The 20,273-nt window shown below is 52.7% G+C and overlaps 1 protein-coding gene across 5 annotated transcripts in view; it reads right to left on the minus strand.

Moving 5' to 3' along the window:
• Positions 1–2,207: 2,207 nt before the first annotated feature.
• Positions 2,208–20,273, minus strand: part of NCAPG2 (non-SMC condensin II complex subunit G2) — a 51,020-nt gene continuing 32,954 nt past the window's right edge. For all 5 annotated transcript variants that reach the window (XM_036011085.1, XM_036011086.1, XM_028525911.2 and 2 more), the window contains exons 17-28: positions 18,734–18,804; positions 17,686–17,839; positions 17,420–17,593; positions 16,590–16,706; positions 16,376–16,516; positions 15,768–15,867; positions 12,188–12,372; positions 10,825–10,965; positions 8,801–8,904; positions 7,906–8,006; positions 6,192–6,291; positions 2,208–2,600 (exon numbers count right to left, since the gene is read on the minus strand). In XM_036011085.1, the coding sequence (XP_035866978.1) occupies positions 2,549–2,600; positions 6,192–6,291; positions 7,906–8,006; positions 8,801–8,904; positions 10,825–10,965; positions 12,188–12,372; positions 15,768–15,867; positions 16,376–16,516; positions 16,590–16,706; positions 17,420–17,593; positions 17,686–17,839; positions 18,734–18,804 (1,440 nt within the window). In that variant the 3' untranslated portion in view covers positions 2,208–2,548. The remainder of the gene's footprint in view (positions 2,601–6,191; positions 6,292–7,905; positions 8,007–8,800; positions 8,905–10,824; positions 10,966–12,187; positions 12,373–15,767; positions 15,868–16,375; positions 16,517–16,589; positions 16,707–17,419; positions 17,594–17,685; positions 17,840–18,733; positions 18,805–20,273) is intronic.

A 20,273-nucleotide genomic window follows, 5' to 3' on the forward strand; every position in this document is an offset into this window, starting at 1 on the left:
GACTCTAGTTCCCACCTGGCGGCACTGGAGAGCCAGGTGACTTTGGGGACGGGTGGAGAGCAACTCTCACTCCCGCTGTGAAGTAGGAGTGACAGCCCGGGTGCCCCCGTGGGGCCCACACCACGTGTGAATCGGCAGCACGAGCTTCCTCACACGGCACACGCTGCAGGGCGCAGCAGGGATGTCTGAAACCAGGAAGGGAAGCATGTGTGCCACCTCCTGTTTCAGGGGCTTCGTCTCGACACCTTGCTGGGGGGAGAGGGGGAGCATCACGCAGACTTTAGAACTGGAGTCGGCACCCTACATGACCGGCCCAGGTCTCACAGCTCAGGAGGCCACACCGAGCGGGAAGCCAGACCGGATGGCACAGCCACGCCAGAACGTCCCACGGCTGTCTCAGAACCCGGGGACCAGGACGCTCCCTGCATGACCCTTCCCAGGGGTGCTGGCGTCCTGTGCAAGCTGCCCGAGAACCAGGCTGAAGAGGCTCCTCCGGGCTGAAGGCGAACAGCGTGATGTTTCAAGAAACAACTGCAACGGAGTCAGACCCATCTGGCCCGGATACGCGTTTGCTCGCCACGACGCCAGGACTGGTGCCCCTCAGAGGCCGCACAGGCACCGGCTCCCTCTTCCACGGATTGTGAATCAGAGCATTTTTCCTGCCTGATCGCCGTCGTCAGCTGTCGGTAACTGCAAGTGCGGCAGGACGTCATCCACGTGGCGGAGGACGTTTTCTGCCATCTCGGCCCCAAAGCACCAGTTTGGGCAGTCGCCCACGGATTTTGCAGAAGGCCCCGAGTCTAGCAGGGGAGTTCCGGTGCACGGCCGGAGTAGAAATCCAGGGCTGGACACACTGGGGAGGAGAGGGACAGGTTTGCTTCACCGTCGCCTCTCCCAGGGCCCAGAGCCCCTCTGTCCCTGATTGCTCCCACACAGGAACCTGAGAGCATGTGAGCACCGGGGCCCAGCTGTGTGGACACCTCTTCCCTCACCCCATCGAGTGCTGAGGTCCCTGCACGATCCTAATAACTCATTTTATTTTTAGACAGATGGGAAGGGAGGGAAAAAGAGGAACATCAATGTGTGGCTACTTCTCCTGCACCCCCTACTGGGGACCTGGTCTGCAACCCAGGCCTGTGCCCTGACTGGGAATCGAATTGGCGACCCTTTGGTTCACAGGCTGGTGCTTAAAACACTGAGCCATGCCAGCCAGGGCTGGATACATTTTTTTAAAACCCATCAAACCATTGGCTTAAGATCAACATTTTTTCACTGCATGTAAAGTATTATTTGGTTTTTAAAATAGTGAAAGCAATTTCTCTGGAATTTCAGAGATGGGGCTGGGGTCCCATCGCAGCAGTGCTGCAGCGTGCTGAGGGTCTTGGAGAAGACACGGGGACGTCGTCACGTGCACACGAGGCAGCCTGCACTCAGCTGCAGCCTCACCCACCTAGTGCCTCGGCCAGAGCACATCACACGGCCAACCGAGGACACCGCCAGTGAGGCCCACAGTGGCAGGGTCTGCGTGTTGCCTGGTGGGCTGTGTGGGCGTATGGAAGCTGGCCTGGCCTACCTGAGAAGCACTCCCCGGGAACACTCAGGACTTGGAGGCGTGCCAGTTTCATGCGGCCCCAGATCAAAAGCTCTTCCACCGACAGGACCCAGTGCTTTGCTGTTTGCCTTAACCCAGCACACCCGAGGTTTCTGCATGGACTGGCTGCAGCCTGCTGTTGGCGACGGCATGAGAGCAGTCTGTTTAACTTCCTGGAGAAACGGAGGCCTGAAAACTGGGCACTGAGCTGCTCTTCTGCCAGGGAGCTGAAGACAGGATGAGCATGTGACTGAGGAACTCACTTCCCATCTGTCACTGGGTGGCCTCCCAGGCCCCAGGGTGCTGACCAGCCACGATGTAGGACCCGAGGACAACAGGGTTCAGGGGTGAATGGGGAGACTTCCTGCTAACCTGGGCAGGTGCAACGGGACACTCTCAGGAGGAAAAGGTAAAATATCAGTAGTTCAGCCTCAGATTGAAGGGCTCCCGTCTGTAGCCGCAGGGCCTGTCTCAACCACAGGGAGGCGGCTCCAGGCCCCTGCATGTGGCCTCCCCTTACATGGCTGTGGCCTCGGCCGCTTCACCTTCTCCTGGTAGGAGACGGTTCCCCAAGAATGCAACCCTTGTCCCTAAAGGGAAGAACTCAGGCTAGTACTTTTAAATTATACAGACAGGCACCATCATTGCTTTATTGCCATTTACAAGCAATATTACATATATATATAAATCATTTTTAAAACCACCAGGTTTGTGAGAAAGGCATCTTTCCTTTGCTTTGCACCATGGGTTTCTGGAGTCCTTTACATTAAATATATTATTTTGCAGGCACTGGGCAAACATTTAAGAAAGTCTGAGCTTCCTACTCATACCTTTCCCAAATAAATCCCACCTTTTCTATTATATGGGGTATTAACATTAAAAACACTAGGAAAATACACATTCATTTCCTGTAAATTCCTTTTCTCTATTTTTACATAATCAAAGATGTTGGCTCTGTTATGAATTCAAAAATGCTCCCAGAGTTCTTGATGATGATTCGTAGAGGAATCTGAAACACAAGGAAAGAAAGAGTTGGCTACAGGAATAAGTAACCAAATTATCCAAACGTACATTTTCACGAAGTAAATCTAAAAATGGATCTGCAACCGAACACACTTAAAAAGGAGGTAGAAGCAACTTGTCACCGTCTCACGACTGTCCCTGCACACAAGTGGGGAAGGAGACGGCTGTGTCTGAGCGGATGCCCCATCAGTAAGGGAGCATCGTCACCGTCCCCACAGCCAGCAGCTCAGGGCCCCCAGGACCCCTCTGCACGAATGAGAGGCAGGCTCACTGGCCGTGCTTCCGACGGCACGCCCCACCCTCGTCTGTGAGGCTCTGCACCCCTGCTCAGGTCCGTAGCCAATGCGACCACGACGCACGCACTTCCCTCTCTGTCACCCACAGCATGAGCTCGTCCCTTCCCCACAAGGTCCCCCTCTTACCTGGACACTCGCCCCCTGGCTCAGTCCCAAGACCTTCAGACACACCTCACTCCCCTCTCCCCTGCCTGCCCCACCGAGTTTTCTGTTCTCGGACTTCGTCTGAACTCTGAGATACTCCTCTGGCGCGATCCCTCAGATCACCTACGATCTGGTTCTCAACAGTGGCATCTCTCCTGTGTGCTGGTGACAGTTTTAGTCAAGGGTGTAGTTCTAGATCACGTTTTTGGGGCTACAGGTGATTTCTTCCTGAAAGACTCACTGTCAGTGGCCGGGCTGGCCCCCAGCGCTCCTGTGTCAGTGGGTGTTTTGACTGTTCCTCTCTAGCTGCTGGGCCACCCTGTGTGTGGTGGTTCTTGTTTGTGCCCTGTGGACACTCGGGGGGAGCAGAGACGGGGAAGATGCCACCACAGCAGCAAGCAGGGCCTCTGCCCCTGAAGAGACCCCACCACTCTCTGGTCCTGCAGTCTCAGCAACAGAGAAGACCTCGCCCACTGGGTCAGCTTTTCAGGGCCCAGAGAGACCAGGGCAGTCCATGAGGGCTGGTGTCAGCCAGACCCAAGCTCCCTGGTGGCCAAGAGGGAACACCCTTTGCCACACCCAGGAGCAGGACGCATGGGAGTCACACACACCCCAGGATCTCAGATTTATTTTTAACTACCCAAAACCATTATCTCCTTTAAGTGAGCCTAAACTTGAAAATACTTAAGGGAAAAACGTTAGGTCCCCTTGACAGAAGTGCTGTGAACTACAGAGCAATGAGCCGTCCAAGCTGACCTGAGTCCAGACTGGCTTTGAGCCACCCCCACAAGCCTCCAGTGCCATGGCCCCTTGGGCTGGCAAGGCCCAAGGGCCAACTGGCCCAAGACCAAACTGTGGATAAGGGCAGAGGTGGGTTCAAACCCAGGCTTCTGACTACCCAAAGGGCCTCAGACTAAAAACATTCAGCTATTCCTATATTTATTCGTGCTCCTATTACCTGCGTGGAATGTAATATGTCCACCAAAGAAATGAGTATTACTAAAGGACAAAACGAATGAGATGTTAGAGCTGGAATGGGCAAACCTCAGACAAATTCAACCCAGGGCCAGCTTCCTCTCGTGTGTGACAAGACATTTGGACTTGGTGACGTGTTCACCCACTGAGTCTAACTGTCTCTACACACAGGCCAGAAGCCGGTCTCCACACGCCGCCCCGGGCCCACAGCAGGCTGTGCTCCTGTGCTGACAGCACCCACACAACCACGGCCACGGCCACGGGGGACACAGGGAGAACAACGACCAGCGTACTGACAGAGAAGCACCCTCACTTACGTGGCGTGCATGCCTGGTGACGACAGATGAGCATCTGAATGAGCCGTGAAAAGCAGCCGGCCCCAAACCCATAAAAATAAAAAGACTACTGAAACTGCAGACAGCAGGGTGACGCCGTACTGTGCACCCGCACTCGACAGCAGCAAGAGCTGGCTCGGTCAGGGAGCGCTGCCTCCCTCCAGGCGGAGGGACAGACCAAGGCTGGGGCTGCACACAAGCGAGCGACAGTGGCGAGTGCCCGCAACACGGGTACGGCTCACGGGCCCCGTGAGAGACATTCACAGGGCGACACGACCCTCGAGAACACTTCTACTTCTACAGTCTCTGGTCGTGACCCCACTGCTACTCACAAACCCCTGACAGAAGCGGCGCACAGGCTCGACGCTGGCACCCGCACGGCGCCCCTGAGAAAACACGTCCGGTTCATGGGGCGCCATGCTGGTGAGGCGGTCCAGGGCGGTAGCAGTGGCTGCACTCGGTGCCCCGCAGACCAGCTGACCAAACGCCAGCCCTGCTGCGGAGAAGGCAAGTCTGCACACTAAGAAAGAGCTGGTGTCTGCTCTGGAGCCTGCAGTACTGAGGGACCCAGGGGTCCCCAAGACTTCGAGGTGCTGCCTTCACATCTTTCCTCCAGCAGGAGTCAGCATTCCAAAAATACAGTCTTAAATCTTAGGGTTCATCTCCCATCAGGTTGATTTTGGACACTGGATTTTCCAATGTGCTTCTTGCACATTTAAGAGAGAAGCCAGTGTTCCACGGTCCCTACCTATTCATCTTCTTGGATGTGTCCTCTTTAAAGGGAAGAACTTTTTCTTTCCACCCGTGCATCAGCTTAGCCACACAGTTGTTGAAACAATGGGGCAAACACCATTACGCAGCCCGTACTTAAATTCCGTTAAAATCCTTTTCCTTCCCGAGTGTTAAGTGGTGTGAGTTTTGAACTTCTGAGGCCTTTTTCCTCTCCATGTGTCAGTAACTAACACACTCAAGCGATCGCCTTGACACTGCACAGGTGGAAATGGAAGAGGTTCCTAGCAAGGAGCAGAGATCCCCCCTTCCTCGCATCTTCAGAACAGGACACACCGCTCTGCACCCCCAACACTGTCCTTGCAAATGTCACTGCTACCACAGAAATCCTTGGCAGTGCCTGGACTTCTGAGACTGACGCCCTGTGACGGTAACTTGTCATTTCCACAGCGGGCGACTCTGACCGCCACAGTCAGCATCTGTGCCCGGTGAAGATGTTTACGCTGCCATGTGCTTCCTGAAATACACAAATGCTCCTCAGTTTTCCCCAAATCAGAGGGCCACTTCCCTTTTCACTACATTGTCTAGAAATAAAACAATTTCATGAAAGCTCCAGTCTTTGGGTTTCTCCTTCACGTATACAGTTGCAAAATACTCGGTAGTTTTTAGGATGAAGTATAAAACTGAACACGCTTCCTTAGCTCACAGCGAAGGAGACCCCAATGCCCCACTCCGGTGCCCAGCTCAAGGCTTCCTTGAGGCACGGTGCTCAGCCTGGACAGTGGGGTTTTCTCTTCCTGGCCTGATCCCTGTGGAGCATGTGGGTCCCCTGCCAAGTTCCCAGGGGCCACTGCCCCCACAAGACCTCAGGGGGTGCTGTCCAGCTGGCAGCTCCCTGACCTGAGCAGGATGTGGCAGAGGGCTCCAGCGCTGGCTCCCCCAGCTCCCTGCCCCTGGGGACAGGATGCCCAGTGAGTCCTCCCGGGGCCTCAGGGCCTCTCTGGCTGTAAGCAGCGAAGTGAGCACATGTGGTAAACGTGCCCACAGAACAACGAGCTCTTAAAGGATCGTCACCCTGCGGCATGACAGGCGATTTACCTTTCCATGCTGTCCTCCTCCAAGGTTATCTCCATGAACTTCTTTAGTTTTCTGTGAACAGTGGCTGCAACCTCCCTCACTTTTGGACTTTTATGTTTACCTGTATTAAGGGCAGAAACATGGTTTTAGCGCGACCACACAAGGTACACCTCTCTGCCACCGAAACAAGCACAGTCCAGTCTGACAGAGGTCTGTGCCTCGGGCTGACCCCTCACCGAGCATGGACGGCAACGGTCCCCTCCCAGGGAAGGGAGGGCCAAGCGCTAACGAAGCCCCTCGAAGCCCTGGGGCAGAGCTCCGATGAACGCACCCCGAGTCTGCCCATCAGCAAGTGCACACTCACCCGTGCCTCCATCGGAGCGACAGCCACCACAGTGCCGTCACCACCTGGCAGGCAAATATTGGGCTGGCTGCAAAGTTTGTTTGGTATTTTCCGTAGGATGGCTTTAGTAGCACTTAGTTGTCTTTAACTTCATGCAAAACAATTTTGTTTCAGCATGCATTACAAAAAGAACTTATCAAAATTGGCAATTTTTGTGCAGCCATTTTAATATTGAAGATGGAATAAATATGCAACGTTTTGGCATATTATGCTTTATTACTTCAAGAAAGGTAAAAACAAAACTGATACACAAAAAACAATTTGTGCAGTGTATGAAGAAAGTGCTGTGACTGATCGAACGTGTCAAAAGCAGTTCGTGAGGTTTTGTGCAGATTCCTCACTGGACGATGCTTCCACAGTCAGGTAGACCAGTTGAAGCTGACAGCGATCAAATCGAGACAGTAACTGAGAACAATCAACGTTCTACCACATGGGAGACAGCCGACACACTCAAAATATCCAAATCAATGAAGTTATTGGTGAACATTTAATATGTGCCTTATATTCTACGGAAAAAAAATGTATTTTTGGCCAACCCAATATTTAAATGCCTATTAAATACCAGGTGCTCACCGGTAACCCACTCTCCATCCACACTCCCCCCCGCCCCCCACCCCCCCGAGTTGCCGGTCTCCAGATCCCCACAGATCTCCACGGCGACAATCACCGTGGGGAGGCTTTTCTGAGGCCTGCCCCAGGCAAACCAGCTACAAAGTGTTGTTGTAAGACTGCAGACAGAGATGTTTTAGGCGTTTGGGGAGAGCCTGTTTCTGTGTGTCTAACAGCAGCACTCTATGTGTGACACATTATCTTAGAAAATGATTTCAACGTTATTGGAACTGAACAGAAACATAGGCACAGTGATCCATCTGTAGGGCATTACTGTGTTGTTTGCTGAGGAAAGGGGTTGGCAGGCCTCTCCAGGCACTTCCCCGGCACGATTTCAACTGGCCAGGATATTCACAACAGGCAAGGGTACGGCTAATCAGCAGATACAGTAAATATTAACACCAACACATACCATCACTAGCAAAAATGCATTCAGATCTTTAAACATAGGTAATAAACGACAAGTGCACAGAAAAAATCAATTCTGAGGCACAGGAGGGACACGTAATGGGTCCCGTGTGGGAAGGTGACAGAGGAGCAGTGAGAAGCTCAGGCCAGTGGGTCACTGGCTGGTGAGCTGGTCAAGCAGAGGGAGCCACACAGACCAGTGAGAGAGCAGGGGCCCACGCAACACGCGTGAGCCGAGGGTCCGGATGTCCCTACCAGGTCTGACTGAGGGAGACCCAGCCACAGCCCAGGCAACGTAAGAGAAATTTAACCAACCTTTATTAATAACCAAAATAATATGCACGACAGCTGTGAGACACACAATTCCTTCGATATCGTCAGTAGTAACACATGCCTTCAACTCATCTAAAAATGACCTGCAAAAAATACACATCTGAAATTACTCACGAGTATACATTCAAACACTTTACAGAAAGACAAATGCAGGTCAGATTCATCAACCGCTGTGAATCCCAGTGCCCACACTTCTCACGTAAGCATGCCAAACCACACAGGTGAGACACTCAAATCGGAACGGGACTTCTGGTCAGGTGAAGCAAGCGACTCACAACACACACAACCAAAACTTAATGTTACTGAAAGATAATTCACAGCTGCTCAAATGATGCTTTTTAAACCTTCCACTGAACTTACCTGCCATTAAATCTCACCAGTACCAGGTATCTGCAAGACTACTCTTTCTTTAAATCATCAGTCCTGTACAATACATCACAAGCCTAGGACTTCAGGCCAGTGACACATGGGCTGCAGAGGAGTATGCAAGCTGTGTGTCGAATGAAAGCCAGACTGGTGTCTGACCTGGTCACGTTCTGGGAGCTCACACAGTAAGAGGTGTTTTACCGCGTGAACACTTTAAATGTTTCCCTCTCACTGGAGTTTAGTTACGAGAAGCATAACCAGAGATTATTTGGGTGACTATATTTTACAGAAAATTAGAAAAGTTCTACTTTATATACATTTACACAGCCCCAGAAAGGCTCTATAAGCATAATGTAAATATTTTTATTCACTGATAAAAGGAGAGATTATTCTGTGGAATGTTCTGTCACAGAAAAAAACCACAGCTCTGAGAAATTCTGTAAGAGGAATGGAGAAAACTCTGAGTGTTTGCAGCTACAACAGGAGTATCAGGATAGTAAAAAGTTATTACCTGACCACATTTGGAGATTTTATGATTATTCCTATTAAACACCTTGAAAACGGGGGCAGATCTGAAAGACACTCTGGGGGGGTGAGCTCTTCTACATCAGAAACCTAAAAAAAAGTAATTTCAAATCAATAATTTATTGACAGACTGAGACAACTTATTTTACATAGCTTTGGATTTTCTTCAACACTTGAGAAAAGCTTTCCTGAAACTCAAAAGAATGACTTCACTAACTGTTGAAATTTCTAGAATAACTTTGATTAACCTATTACTACACACAGGGTGTCTTACTTAGTTAGAGCAAGTAGAAAAGACAACGTCACTCAACAAGATTTCTGTCGCCTTCCGTAGACAATGTCTTATATATGCTAAACAAATTCAATTCGTCCTGTCAGCCCAGACCTGGTTTTCCCCATTTTGAACTTACCCACATTTTGAACAGGAGAACCCCTGGCTGTAGGGAAGCCCAGCAGCCCACAGGGTCCTGAGTGACAGCTCCCTCCCTGGCTGTGAAAATGAGAACGGGGCAGACGCAGCCAGTGTCCCCTGGAGGGGCAGTGAGGACTGCTGGTCTGCACCCTGACGGGCCCAGCCAGGCCTCTGTCCTCTGTCAGCACCGTGTGAGTTCAAGGCCGCCCATTGTCGGTGACGAACCCCACATGAAGCGTGGCCCTCCCACGGCCCACCACCGCCTCTGCCTGCCTCGGGGAACGAGCCCCTCTCACGCACCGACCAGTCGGTACTCCCGACGGGCCCCCCGAGTCTCCTCTGTGGGGCCCTCCCGTGCTGCAGCGCCACCCAGAGGTCCACCCTCGGGCAGACTCGAGCCTTGGGGTGGCTGTACCTCACAACGGAGCTGCCAGACTCACAGAGGGAAAAGCCACAGTGCCGACCTGCACCAAGGACAGCCAGCCAGACACCATCAGTGAGGACATGCGACAGGAGCCCAGCAAACTTCTCTCAAGTGGCTGGCATATGGTGTCCTTTGACCCTCACACTTACTCACTCTGCCCTCGCAGCACAGAGTGGCTGCCGACAAGATGTCAAGAATGGGGCGGGTGTCCTCCAAGACAACTACTCACAAAAGCAGAGGGCAGGCGAGGTTCAGCCCATGGGCCATCGTTGATTTATTTACCATTGTGACTGCTTAGCACTGGAGGAAGTAAGTTCCAGTCCTTATTCTATGTATAATCGAGCAATTACTTTCTTAAAACAAATGACCTCCCTTCAAGTTCTAAGGAGGGACTTAAATTCTACTGATGATCTAAAATTCAGTTAACTTCTCTTATCCGTGATTCTACAACACAAAACCGACATAACGCACATCTACGTTTGTATCTGTCGGGGCAGTCCCGCCAGGTCCCGCCTCCTGTTGCCAAGGAAACCTGCGTCCTCAGCCCGTTTCATGCCTCCCTCAACGCACCCCCCACCCCCCAGGGAAAAGCAGCACTTCCTGTTCCGAGTTCAGTTGTCAGCCTGATCGTGATGATTTTACAGCGCCCGGTGGGCTGATCCATAGAACAGGCTACTGCGAGGAAAGGAGCCAGTGCGCTGGAGGAGGAACGAACACATTACGTGTCCAGCTGCCTTCGGAGCTCGGGTCTCCTGTGCTCAGGGAAGAGAAGTGACATGCATGCCACCACGACGCAGGGGCACGCATGCGTGACCCCAGCCACGTGTCAGGAGCCCTGCACCTGCTCACCACACTCCACGACGGTCACCTCCTCAGCAGAGAGGAATCTTAAGAAATGTTATTCGCTCACTTAAATCTCTAACCATGGCAAAAAGAAATGTTCACAAAGGACTCGTTTGGTTTTAATCAAGAATGAGGACATCCCTTGCTTACATTCCTAGTCACATGACTCTAAAGTACAGACTACCGGTGAGGTCCAGCGGCTGGAGAAGCACAGCCCCCACTAGACTGAGTTCTTCAAATACTTGTTAAAACACAAAAGGCACTACTGGCAGAAAAGAGCACCTGGTATAGTCAACAAGACACACAGCAGATTCGGGACCACGAACCTCACCTTTCGCAGCCGGTGACTTATCTCGACGACAGAGGCAGCCATCAGGGTGGAGAGCACGCCGTGGTGAACGGGCGTGTCCGCGTGCCAGGACTGCACCGCTGTTATGAACTCGAGCAGAGGCGTCTGGACGGAGTAGAGGAGCTGCGAGAGACACACCAGCAGCGGGCGGTGAGCAGCAGCCCTGGAGCAGGAGACTCGCCGGCCGCCCTCCCCCGGGGCAGGGGTCGCTCATCCACCTGCCCTTTGCCGCTGCCCCTTCCTGCTGCTGACTCACATGGCTAAGCACCACGGCCGGGAGACGGCAGACGGGGTGGACGCCCACTCACAACCGCTGCCCACCACTGTTTCCCCCAAAGTGGAGGCAACACCCCCAAGAACAAAAGCTGCCGATCGGGGCAGACAGCAAAGGTGAAGGAGCATCCCTGACGCCGCTGCTCAGCCAGCGCTGACAGACCTGCGAGAACTCGAAGGGCCGGGCCCAGCCGAGCCGCGCAGACAGACCAGACACGCGGGCCTTCTCGTCAGAAACAGACATGTCAGGCCGACCCAGACACGGACGGGGCCAGGAAAACCACGTCCACTAACCTTCAATTACCTCTGTCAGCGAAGAACAGAATAAAACGGAAACTTCAACATTTCATAAACCTCCTCCCATCTGGGCACTTAAAAAAACCTTCATTAAAGAAAGGGCAGCTCACTGCTGTTTTTAACCACTACCTGAAAGCAATGGCCTCTCCAATGACAAGACGGTCCAAGGAGCCAAGCAAACCTGGCGCCCGGGTCACTCGGCCCCCAGCCAGCAAAGGGAGCCGAGGTCCCGCCCGCACTGTGCCTCGTGCCCCACCAGAGGAGCTTATTAGCACAGGAGGGGAGGGTGAGCTAGGGCAAACATTAGCATTTCATCAGGGAAAGTCTTGTCATCTACAGTCATCAAAATTAGCCTTCTCAAAAACATGTCACATTTGGAAAACTGTGACACAACAACTGAGTACTCAGGAGCCTTCTGCAGCTCAGTGTCTGCCTCCTGCCCCGCTGGGAGGGGGCGCTCTCCCTGTTGTCCCGTGACCTCCATGCAGGAACGCCTGACAGTCAAACCTGGGCTCCTGGCCCACCCCCACCTCCCGCCCAGGTGCAGATATTAGCATGTCACAGGCCAGCGTGCCATGCTGTGCAGGTTGGCAAGCACACCTGCAGGCTGGCACCTGGTGGCGATCCCCTACACTGTGCTGCCCCTCACCCGACAGCCCAAGGACATAGCGAGTGCCGACAGCCTGCAGGTGGGCAGGCCCACTCCAGGTGCCCCACCCGTCAGCTGAGCACGTCCCCCAGACATCCAACGACCGCCCTGTGAGGCAGTGAGTACCCGCAGGCCTTCTTCCGGCTGCTTCCTGAAGCTCCAGGCCATACACTCCAGCATTTTCTGAAAGACCTTCTGGACCATATCAAACAGCGTTCCCACTTCGTCGGAATCTGTTTTCTGCTTCAAGGAACTTCCAGTTATCTCTTTCAGAATGCCAAGGAGTAACGACACATAAAAGAATCCTTTCACTAGAAAGAAAATTGGAAAAGTCAGCTACCTCATCATGGAACTCAGTTGACATTATTACACATTTCCACTTAACGTATGTGTATTAAGCTAACTTTAAAGAGGTAGTTACTGGAAGCCAATACCAGGTTGAACAGATTAATATAAATTTTAACATAAATAAAACCTGTTCCTTCTGATACAAAACCAATAGCTTTGATAGCAGTGCCTCTGACTCTCGCACTGAGAACCGGGCTCATGGCACAGGTGGACATGGGGTGCCTCAGATTCCGGATTTGAGAAGGTGTCTTATTTCTCACGCAACAGCGACACCGAATCAGCGCCGGCTCTTCAGCCCCAGCCTGGACGACTGCCCGGGGGCTTTGGAAACGCGCTCTGACAGCCGCACAGGCCGACTCCGCTCCACTTCTAACCTGCTCTGCAGTGTGCTGGTCACCTCCCTCTCCCGAACCCCACCCGCACGGTGCTAGGTTAATCTGGGACAAGGTTGTCCGTGTGTGAGTCCAACCCTACACTCCTCCTAGAGATCTTCTACTCACCCCCACTTTGGATGGCGTAAGCTCCCTCGAGACAGGCGAGAAGCTAAACCCAAACCCAAGTTTACGTGCTCAAGTAAATAACATAAAGAGCTGTGTTCCAGTGGCATTTACTCTTCAAGAACTCTCTGGCACCACCAGAATCCATCAAGTTTCTAAAGTCTTTGCAAATATAGCAGAAACTTTTAAGAAACTAGTCATTTTGACTATTTAAAAGGTGGCCAGAGGGCACACACCGCCCACACAGGTGGTGGGCGCAGCTGAGGAGCAGTCAGTCCCACACACTGCTCCTCAGAGGAGCAGGCAGAGGGGACGCCGAGCCCCTGACAGGAGGGGCCAACAGCTTGGGAGCGGCCAGCGTGGGGAGTGCAGGCCCCTGGCAACAGGAGAGCCACAGCAGCCGCAGGGCACGGGGGGCACCACACACTTCACCGGCACCTTCAGTTACTGACAAAAACCTTACTTAGAAGCTGAAAATTTTAGTTCAAGTCGATTTCATGATGTCCAAGCAGCGTGTGCCCTGGAACCATACACACAGACAGTGCTTTAGTAACATGACAAACTCCTGGAGGCACACGGGGGTTCACACCCGTGGAAAAGACAGGACAGACCAGGTTCCTGCTTCCCTGGAGCGAGCAGGCTCACAGGCCACCGCTTGGCGGGCTGCGAGCGGACGACACGCCTGTGAGCCTGAGCCTGCACGCCGCTCCGGGTCCCCAGCAGGCCAAGGCAGGCCCTCCTGGTCCCCCGGCCCCTCCCCCAGCCCCACACAGGGGCCCTGGCTATTGTCAGCCTGCCCTGACTTTTCCACCTCAGACCAAGCCCTGTATTTGCTGGCTCTTTTATTAGAAAGGTCACCTTCCTTTCCACCTGCGCTATTTTTGCGAGGACTGTCACTCCTCAGTGCTGTCACACAGCCCATCCAACAGTCGGCCCAAGTCGCTGTCCCCACGGCCATCCCTGTTGGAGACTGGCTTCCAAGGCCATCTCTTCTGGGATTTGCACCCTTCAGCCTGGAAAAGGCTGTGCTTCACTGTTAATAACATGCGGTGACTGGGTTTTTAATTAAAATGTGTCATTAGTCCAGTGAGCAGCGGACTCTGGGTCGGAAGTGCTACACGGCTCAGCACAATCCCATCTGTGGTGGCACTACAGTGATGACCACAGTGCTTCTCCCTGGGAAACCCTGGCAGACACAAACCTTTGCACAAGTACAGAGTCACTGCAGTTTGCTCAAGGCCGCGGCAGTAGCCTAGGGGCAGCGGTTCTCAACCTTCCCACCTCCCGGCACACAGACTAATGACTAACACTCTGCAGCACACCAAACAATACACTTTTTGCTTATCTGACAAATAAAAAAGGTATAATTTTGATTCATTCACACCAGACGGCTATTGTTGTGTTGGCTGTCGTTTCTTACTTGACAGTCTAAGGGACGAGAGGTCAGTGCCCAGCTCAACAGCCAGATGTTTCATGCTCTAAAACTTCTTGGGGACCCCAGGTGAGGACTGCTGGCTTAGGGCCTTGCCCGAAAACTGGTACCTCTGTGTGATGGAACCGGCAACACCAACGACCTAAAATTCTAGTTAGCTGTTCAGGAAAGTAAGTTTTATAAATATTAAAAATAGATTTAGCCTGGGGAGAAAATAATTCCTAAGTGAAAAGTAAAGTTTAAAAAAATGCAAATTATTTGTAGTGTTTCAATAATTAACCTTAAGTTGAAAATGCTATTTTCATAATAGAAAGTAGGAGTTATAAAGAGTTAAACAAAGAAACCACACTTTAAAAGCAGCACTGTCTGTTCTACTTGCCATGTAGTCTGTAACCGTGGATATTTTAAACAATGACGCGTGACCTGCAGTCACAGGCTCATTCAGGGCAGCGCACTCAGAACCGCGGCGCAGCCCTGCAGCCGGGGCACCACCCTCGGTGGCGGAGGCATGAGGATAAAGACCCAGGTCTGTGGGACGCGACCGTGACTGCAAGTGGCCAACGTCAGCCAAGCCACTGCAGACACCCTAAGTCTAATTTCCTAAACACAACGTTGTTTGCTACATGCTAATCTCACTTTCCATCTCTTCTTGCAAACACCTTGGCTTCTGAGAACTCAGCCAATTCTCTAGTTTCTGCGCATCTCTGAGGGGAGCAGGCGCAGCAGCAGGATGTACAGTGACCACAGCTCAGAACCAGCACTGCACAGGGCGTGGCTGCCCAGGGCTGGGCTGGGTGGGGGGTCACGGCCCAGCAGCACTCCTCTGAACCTGACTGTGACCACAGACCCACTCTTCCTGCTGTCACGTAATGGGGGTGGTGAGAATGCGACCTGGGGTCCACAGATGGGTGATGCAGACCACCATGGGGCCTGGGCCCAGGTGTCCAGCCCCTCCCTCTCTCACTGAAGATATTTCACTTAGTACCAAGTGCGTGGCCAGTGTGGCACTGGGGTATTAGTGCCTAGAAGTGGCCCCATCCTTGGGGTAACAGCAACTTCCCATTGCTCCTGGGGGGCATCAAACAACCTGATTCATAGCACCGTTCTGTGATCTTTGCCTCTGAGTGCAGGGAGGGGCAGAGGGCTTGGTGGCCAGTGCCGGAGCCCACACATGGCCAACTCACCCGATAGTCAGCAAACCCAGTGAGCAAAGCCCCAAGACCTTATCAGAAACTCTGGGCTTACTGACGTCTGATGCCATGCACAACTTCAAACTCCCTGCTGGGTCGGCCTGTAAGTCCTTGGTGTGAGCTAGTGCACACCACCTACTTGTCACCTGAAAGCAAGTCATGACCAGCAGAGCGAGGGAGGGAGAGGGACTGGTCTTGACTGTTCACTGTCCTGTGATCCTTTAAGAAAGGATGCGTACCTGTGTGCATGATTCTAAGACTCCAGTGTAAAAGCTGTATCTGAAACTTGCAGTCCCCGAGGCCGACCATAATGACATCTTTGCCCACAGTCAGGTAGGTCTGTAAGAGAGACAGATGCGTGGACGTAACTCACCAGCCAAGGCTGATGGGCTGTAATTCCAGAAACCCCAAGCACCTATCACAGGCAATGTATAAAGCTACACTGAAATTACGCAGTTTATGCTTTGGAAAGGGTAAACTGATAATCAGATGCCACTGTAAGTATTAAGAGCAACATCACCGCCTGAAGTTATGACTTTAAAACAGAAAGTAAAGTCTTGAAACACCTGACAAACCCTATAAGGAAGAAGGTCTCTGTGCTCTACAGAATTCTACCCTAGAGCCCTGGCAGGTGTGGTTCAGTTGGTTGAAGCATTGTCCTGTGAACTGAAAGGTCATAGGTTTGATTCCTGGTCAGGGCACACGGCTAGGTGGCAGGTTCAGTCCCAGGCCAGGGTGTGTGTGAGAGGCAGCCTGTCGATGTTTCCCTCCCTGTCTCTTTCCCTCCCTCCCCCCCTCTCTAAAATCATTAAGCATGTCTTCAGGTAAGGATAAAAAAAATTCTAACCTGGATAATCTGCTGATAAACAACCCTGTGACGCTTCAGATATTCCTCCTCTTGATCTTGAATAAAAGATAAAACTTTGCTCTCCAACCAAAACCCAGTGTCTTCCAGAACGGACAGGTACACTTTTCCTTCTGAGCAGAACTGTCCAACAACAGAAAGGCGACTTAGTAAGGGAACCGATGTGGCACCGGGAAGGGGGTGGAGACGGACGCACCCTGTGCTGGAGGTGGATGCTCAGACGACAGTGCAGGCTGAAGGCTTGCAGGGCGGCTGCTTCGGTGAAGTACTCGGCTTTCCCACCAGGTGACTGCAGAATCGATTCCAGATCCACCTGTAAAACGAAACACCTGCGGCCACATTCCCACTGACAAGGCACCGCCACCCCATGTGCGGGCGAGGGCAGTGGGGAGCAGTGGCACCCAGCTGCACGAGGAGAGGGAGGCCAAGCCGCAGGGGTGATTCTGCAGCACAGCGAGGCTTCATGAGAGATGCACAGTCTCCCTCCTTCGGCCCCCGCAGACTCTCCCCACTGAGGGACAAGAGAATCACCTTTTAGTTCTTGCTTCAAGAGCCTGAGGAACACACACGTTGAAGCTTTTCCCCCGGGACAGATTCCAACCTGCCCTAGTGAGGGGCACAGACAGCCCTGTCGGGACAGACCAGCCAGCTCGGGAAAAGGAGAGGACCCTCCAGCCTGGACTCCTGACCGTGAGCCTCCCAGGAGCAGTGCGGTGTCTGCTCGTGGTGCCGTGCAGGGAGGGGACATCCCTGTAGCACGTCATAGGAGGAAACGCCGCTTGTGCCAGGGACACTCCCCCACTCTTCCCAGAAGTCACAGGCAGCCCTACTGCCTACACCTACTAGTCACCTGAGTCTCATGTCCTCATCTGCAAATGGAGGGAGAAGACTAGATAGCTCTCCACGCCTTTCCAGCTGGGAGAACTTTCGCGATGAACATGAAAAATTCAGACCTCACTTTATCCCTCCCACTATCACGTAAGGTCACTAACCTTTAGGGTGTCCGTATCTGCTCTATCAAGTTACCTTTGACGTGTCAAGTGCTTTCAGAAGCTGGTTCAGCTTCTTCCGGGGAGCGGAGAGCAGGGACTCTCGGTTCTTCGGGTGGGTCAGCAAATACTCCACGTACACCAACGCCAGCTGGGGCTTCGCGGGGCGTGGGTCGTGGATCTGCACCTTCCGCTTAGCTGCCGAGTGCGTCTGAGAGAAAGAATGTAACAAACTGGCACACGTGTCCGGGAAAGCATCTCCTCCGACGAAGCCCCCTCCCCCTAGAGGTGACGTGAGCACACCTTTCTCTGGGGTGGCTCTTCCGGCAGCCAGTCACAGACGAGTTCCAAAATGTGTCCCGCTTGTCCCCAGGAGCAGAGACAGTCTAACAGAGTGGAGTAGCTCCTGTCCACTGCTCCTTCCTCTTGGTTTCTTAACGTGGAAATCACACTGCAGCTGAAAATGTCAAATACAGCAAGTCAGAGCCAACATTTATTTCAACACAACCTCCTCCTTCCCTAAAAGGGGAGGGAGACAAAGAAGCTAAGAACTGAGGACACATAAGTCCTTCCTGCTACAGGACCTTCTTCCCTGCTGGAACAAACACACCGTCCCCCACCGTCCCTACACGGCCAAAGCGCTCACACCAACTGCCGGGTCTGGAAGTGGCTGCGGAGCCCAAGCGTCAGCACATCCCAGAGTGCAGTGCAAAGCCACCACCGAGATGTTCACGTGAACCCCACTTTCACTCCCGTGTTCTCTCTGCCAGCCTCCAGAGCAAAGGCTCCTAACTGGGAGCACTGATGCTTGTTTAGCTTTAAAACATTAATTACACCATCAATACAAATAAAAATAAACAATTTTCCCCAAGCTAATAGCCAGCACTCTAGAGTAACACTGTCGAATAAAAAATACAATGTGAGCCACAAAGCAGGCCCCTGTGTCATTTCAGATTTTGGAGCTGCCACGTTTAAATGAAGAGGAACAGGCACATCTTACTTAGCCCAACGTACCCACAGTGCCACTTCGGATGCAACAAACAAACCACTGGTGAGACACTGTGCACTCGTGTCTCCCATGTGCATGTGCATCCTGCAGGCACAACTCGTCTCAGCCCCGGCGGCCACATTCCCGGGGTCGGCCACACTGGCCGATGCGCCCCGGGGGCAGCAGCCCGAGCACGGTCTGGTGCCTCAGCGTGTGAGGCTGCACAAGTACCCCGACTGAAGGCCCAGAGACCCCTGGCCCCATGCAGCCTCCCCAGGATTCCCGGGCAGCTCCAGGGCCTGGGGCGTCACTGAGCACGGCTGTGGCAAGGCCCCCACCTCACGGCTGTCCTGCACAGTGTACCTGAACGCTGGCACGGCGGAAGGCGGCATGAAGGACATCAGCATAAACAAAGGCGTCTTGCAGCGGTCATCCTGAAAGCATTAAAGGGAGACAAAGCAAAAGGGTATTTAAACACTGGGATGCCCCGACAGCCTCCCGTTTTCCAAACTTCCCATTTTCAAGGGGGCTCAGCAGGAGCTGCGTGAGTAAACCGCTGCACTCAGTGGGGACCCCGACACGCGCAGGAAGCCTCACGTTCGGTGACTGCTCTCCCAGCACACAGGCTACTCCACTGCTCCGTGTGCTGCACTGATTTGTGCCAATATTTACTAAGTGCCTAATGCATACCAGGTACCAAGCTAGAGCCTGGGGCTACAGCAGTAACCAGAACTTACAAGGCTTCATGCTGTCAAGGCCCTCGCTTCTACTGTAAAAACAACACTAGTAAAAGGAAAAAAGTCACCTGCATGCCCCTGGGATCCTGAAGGTAAAACTCAAGAGAATGAAACTCATTAGAGAAAAACTTTTAAATAAAATAATCAGAGTATCTTTAGGAAGGCAGGTTAGCTTGATGGAAAATGTTGCAGGCATGGGAACTGCCTCACAACACCCAGTCCAATCAGACTCCAGAAGCTCACGGGAGGGAGCAAGTTTCCTCCCTGCAAAACAGGCAAGGCCCTGGGAAGAGCTGAGGGCGGCAAACCACGCCAGGCCCTCTGCAGTGCCCAGAACACCAAGTACTGAATAAACTGCAGCCACACGACTGCTATCTGTATCACAGCAGCAGAACACAGTAAGAAATACCCTTGGTTTGTGGAGAATGATGGGTCCTACATAAAAAACAAAACAAAACAAACCCCCAATTTTCCTGAAAATATACCTGAAACAGAAACAGAAGCAACATCAAAATATGACCTGCAAAACTTGGCACTCAGTTAAGAGTGCACTCACCCCTCCCCTGATAGAGAAGGGAAATCTTTTCTCCGTGTCACAAGAGCGGACTGGCCATCACTGCTGACCCCGCTCCAGACCGTTCACTCGCTCACTCACTGGCGGCCACGCCACCCCGAGCTGCTGCGGGGAGGGAAGCTCTCTGGCCAGAATTACCTGGAATTCAGGGAACGAGCTGACCGCCTCCCTCAGGTTCCCAGGTACCCCTGCCACTCTGCTCTGGCATCTCATCCCGTGTCCTGTGGGTGCCCGAGCTTATCTCCTGAGACCACGCTGGTTTCTCAGTCCCGTGGGATTATCTGTGCTTCAAAAGCACCAGGGACTTTGGCAGCCCATGTTACTTACTTTCCCGGACAGGAGAGTTTGCACTTCAGAGGAAGAACGAAGCCCAGAGCCGTGTCAGGAACAGAAACACAACTCGCAGAAGAGCTGAGAGTAAATTTTCCATGAGAACGTAGTTCCTAAGACCTGTGGTCTCGCCTCATTTAGACTATGTTCTCTTTATAATTGGGAATAGTTTGCATTTTTGACTATTTGTTTTTGAAACATAAATTCCCTTCGGAAGTACAGAAATGAGGAGGCTCCCTCATGCAAGAAGTCGTTGCTATAC

The sequence above is a fragment of the Phyllostomus discolor genome, chromosome 10, assembly GCF_004126475.2.
Source record: "Phyllostomus discolor isolate MPI-MPIP mPhyDis1 chromosome 10, mPhyDis1.pri.v3, whole genome shotgun sequence".
Lineage (NCBI taxonomy): Eukaryota > Metazoa > Chordata > Mammalia > Chiroptera > Phyllostomidae > Phyllostomus > Phyllostomus discolor.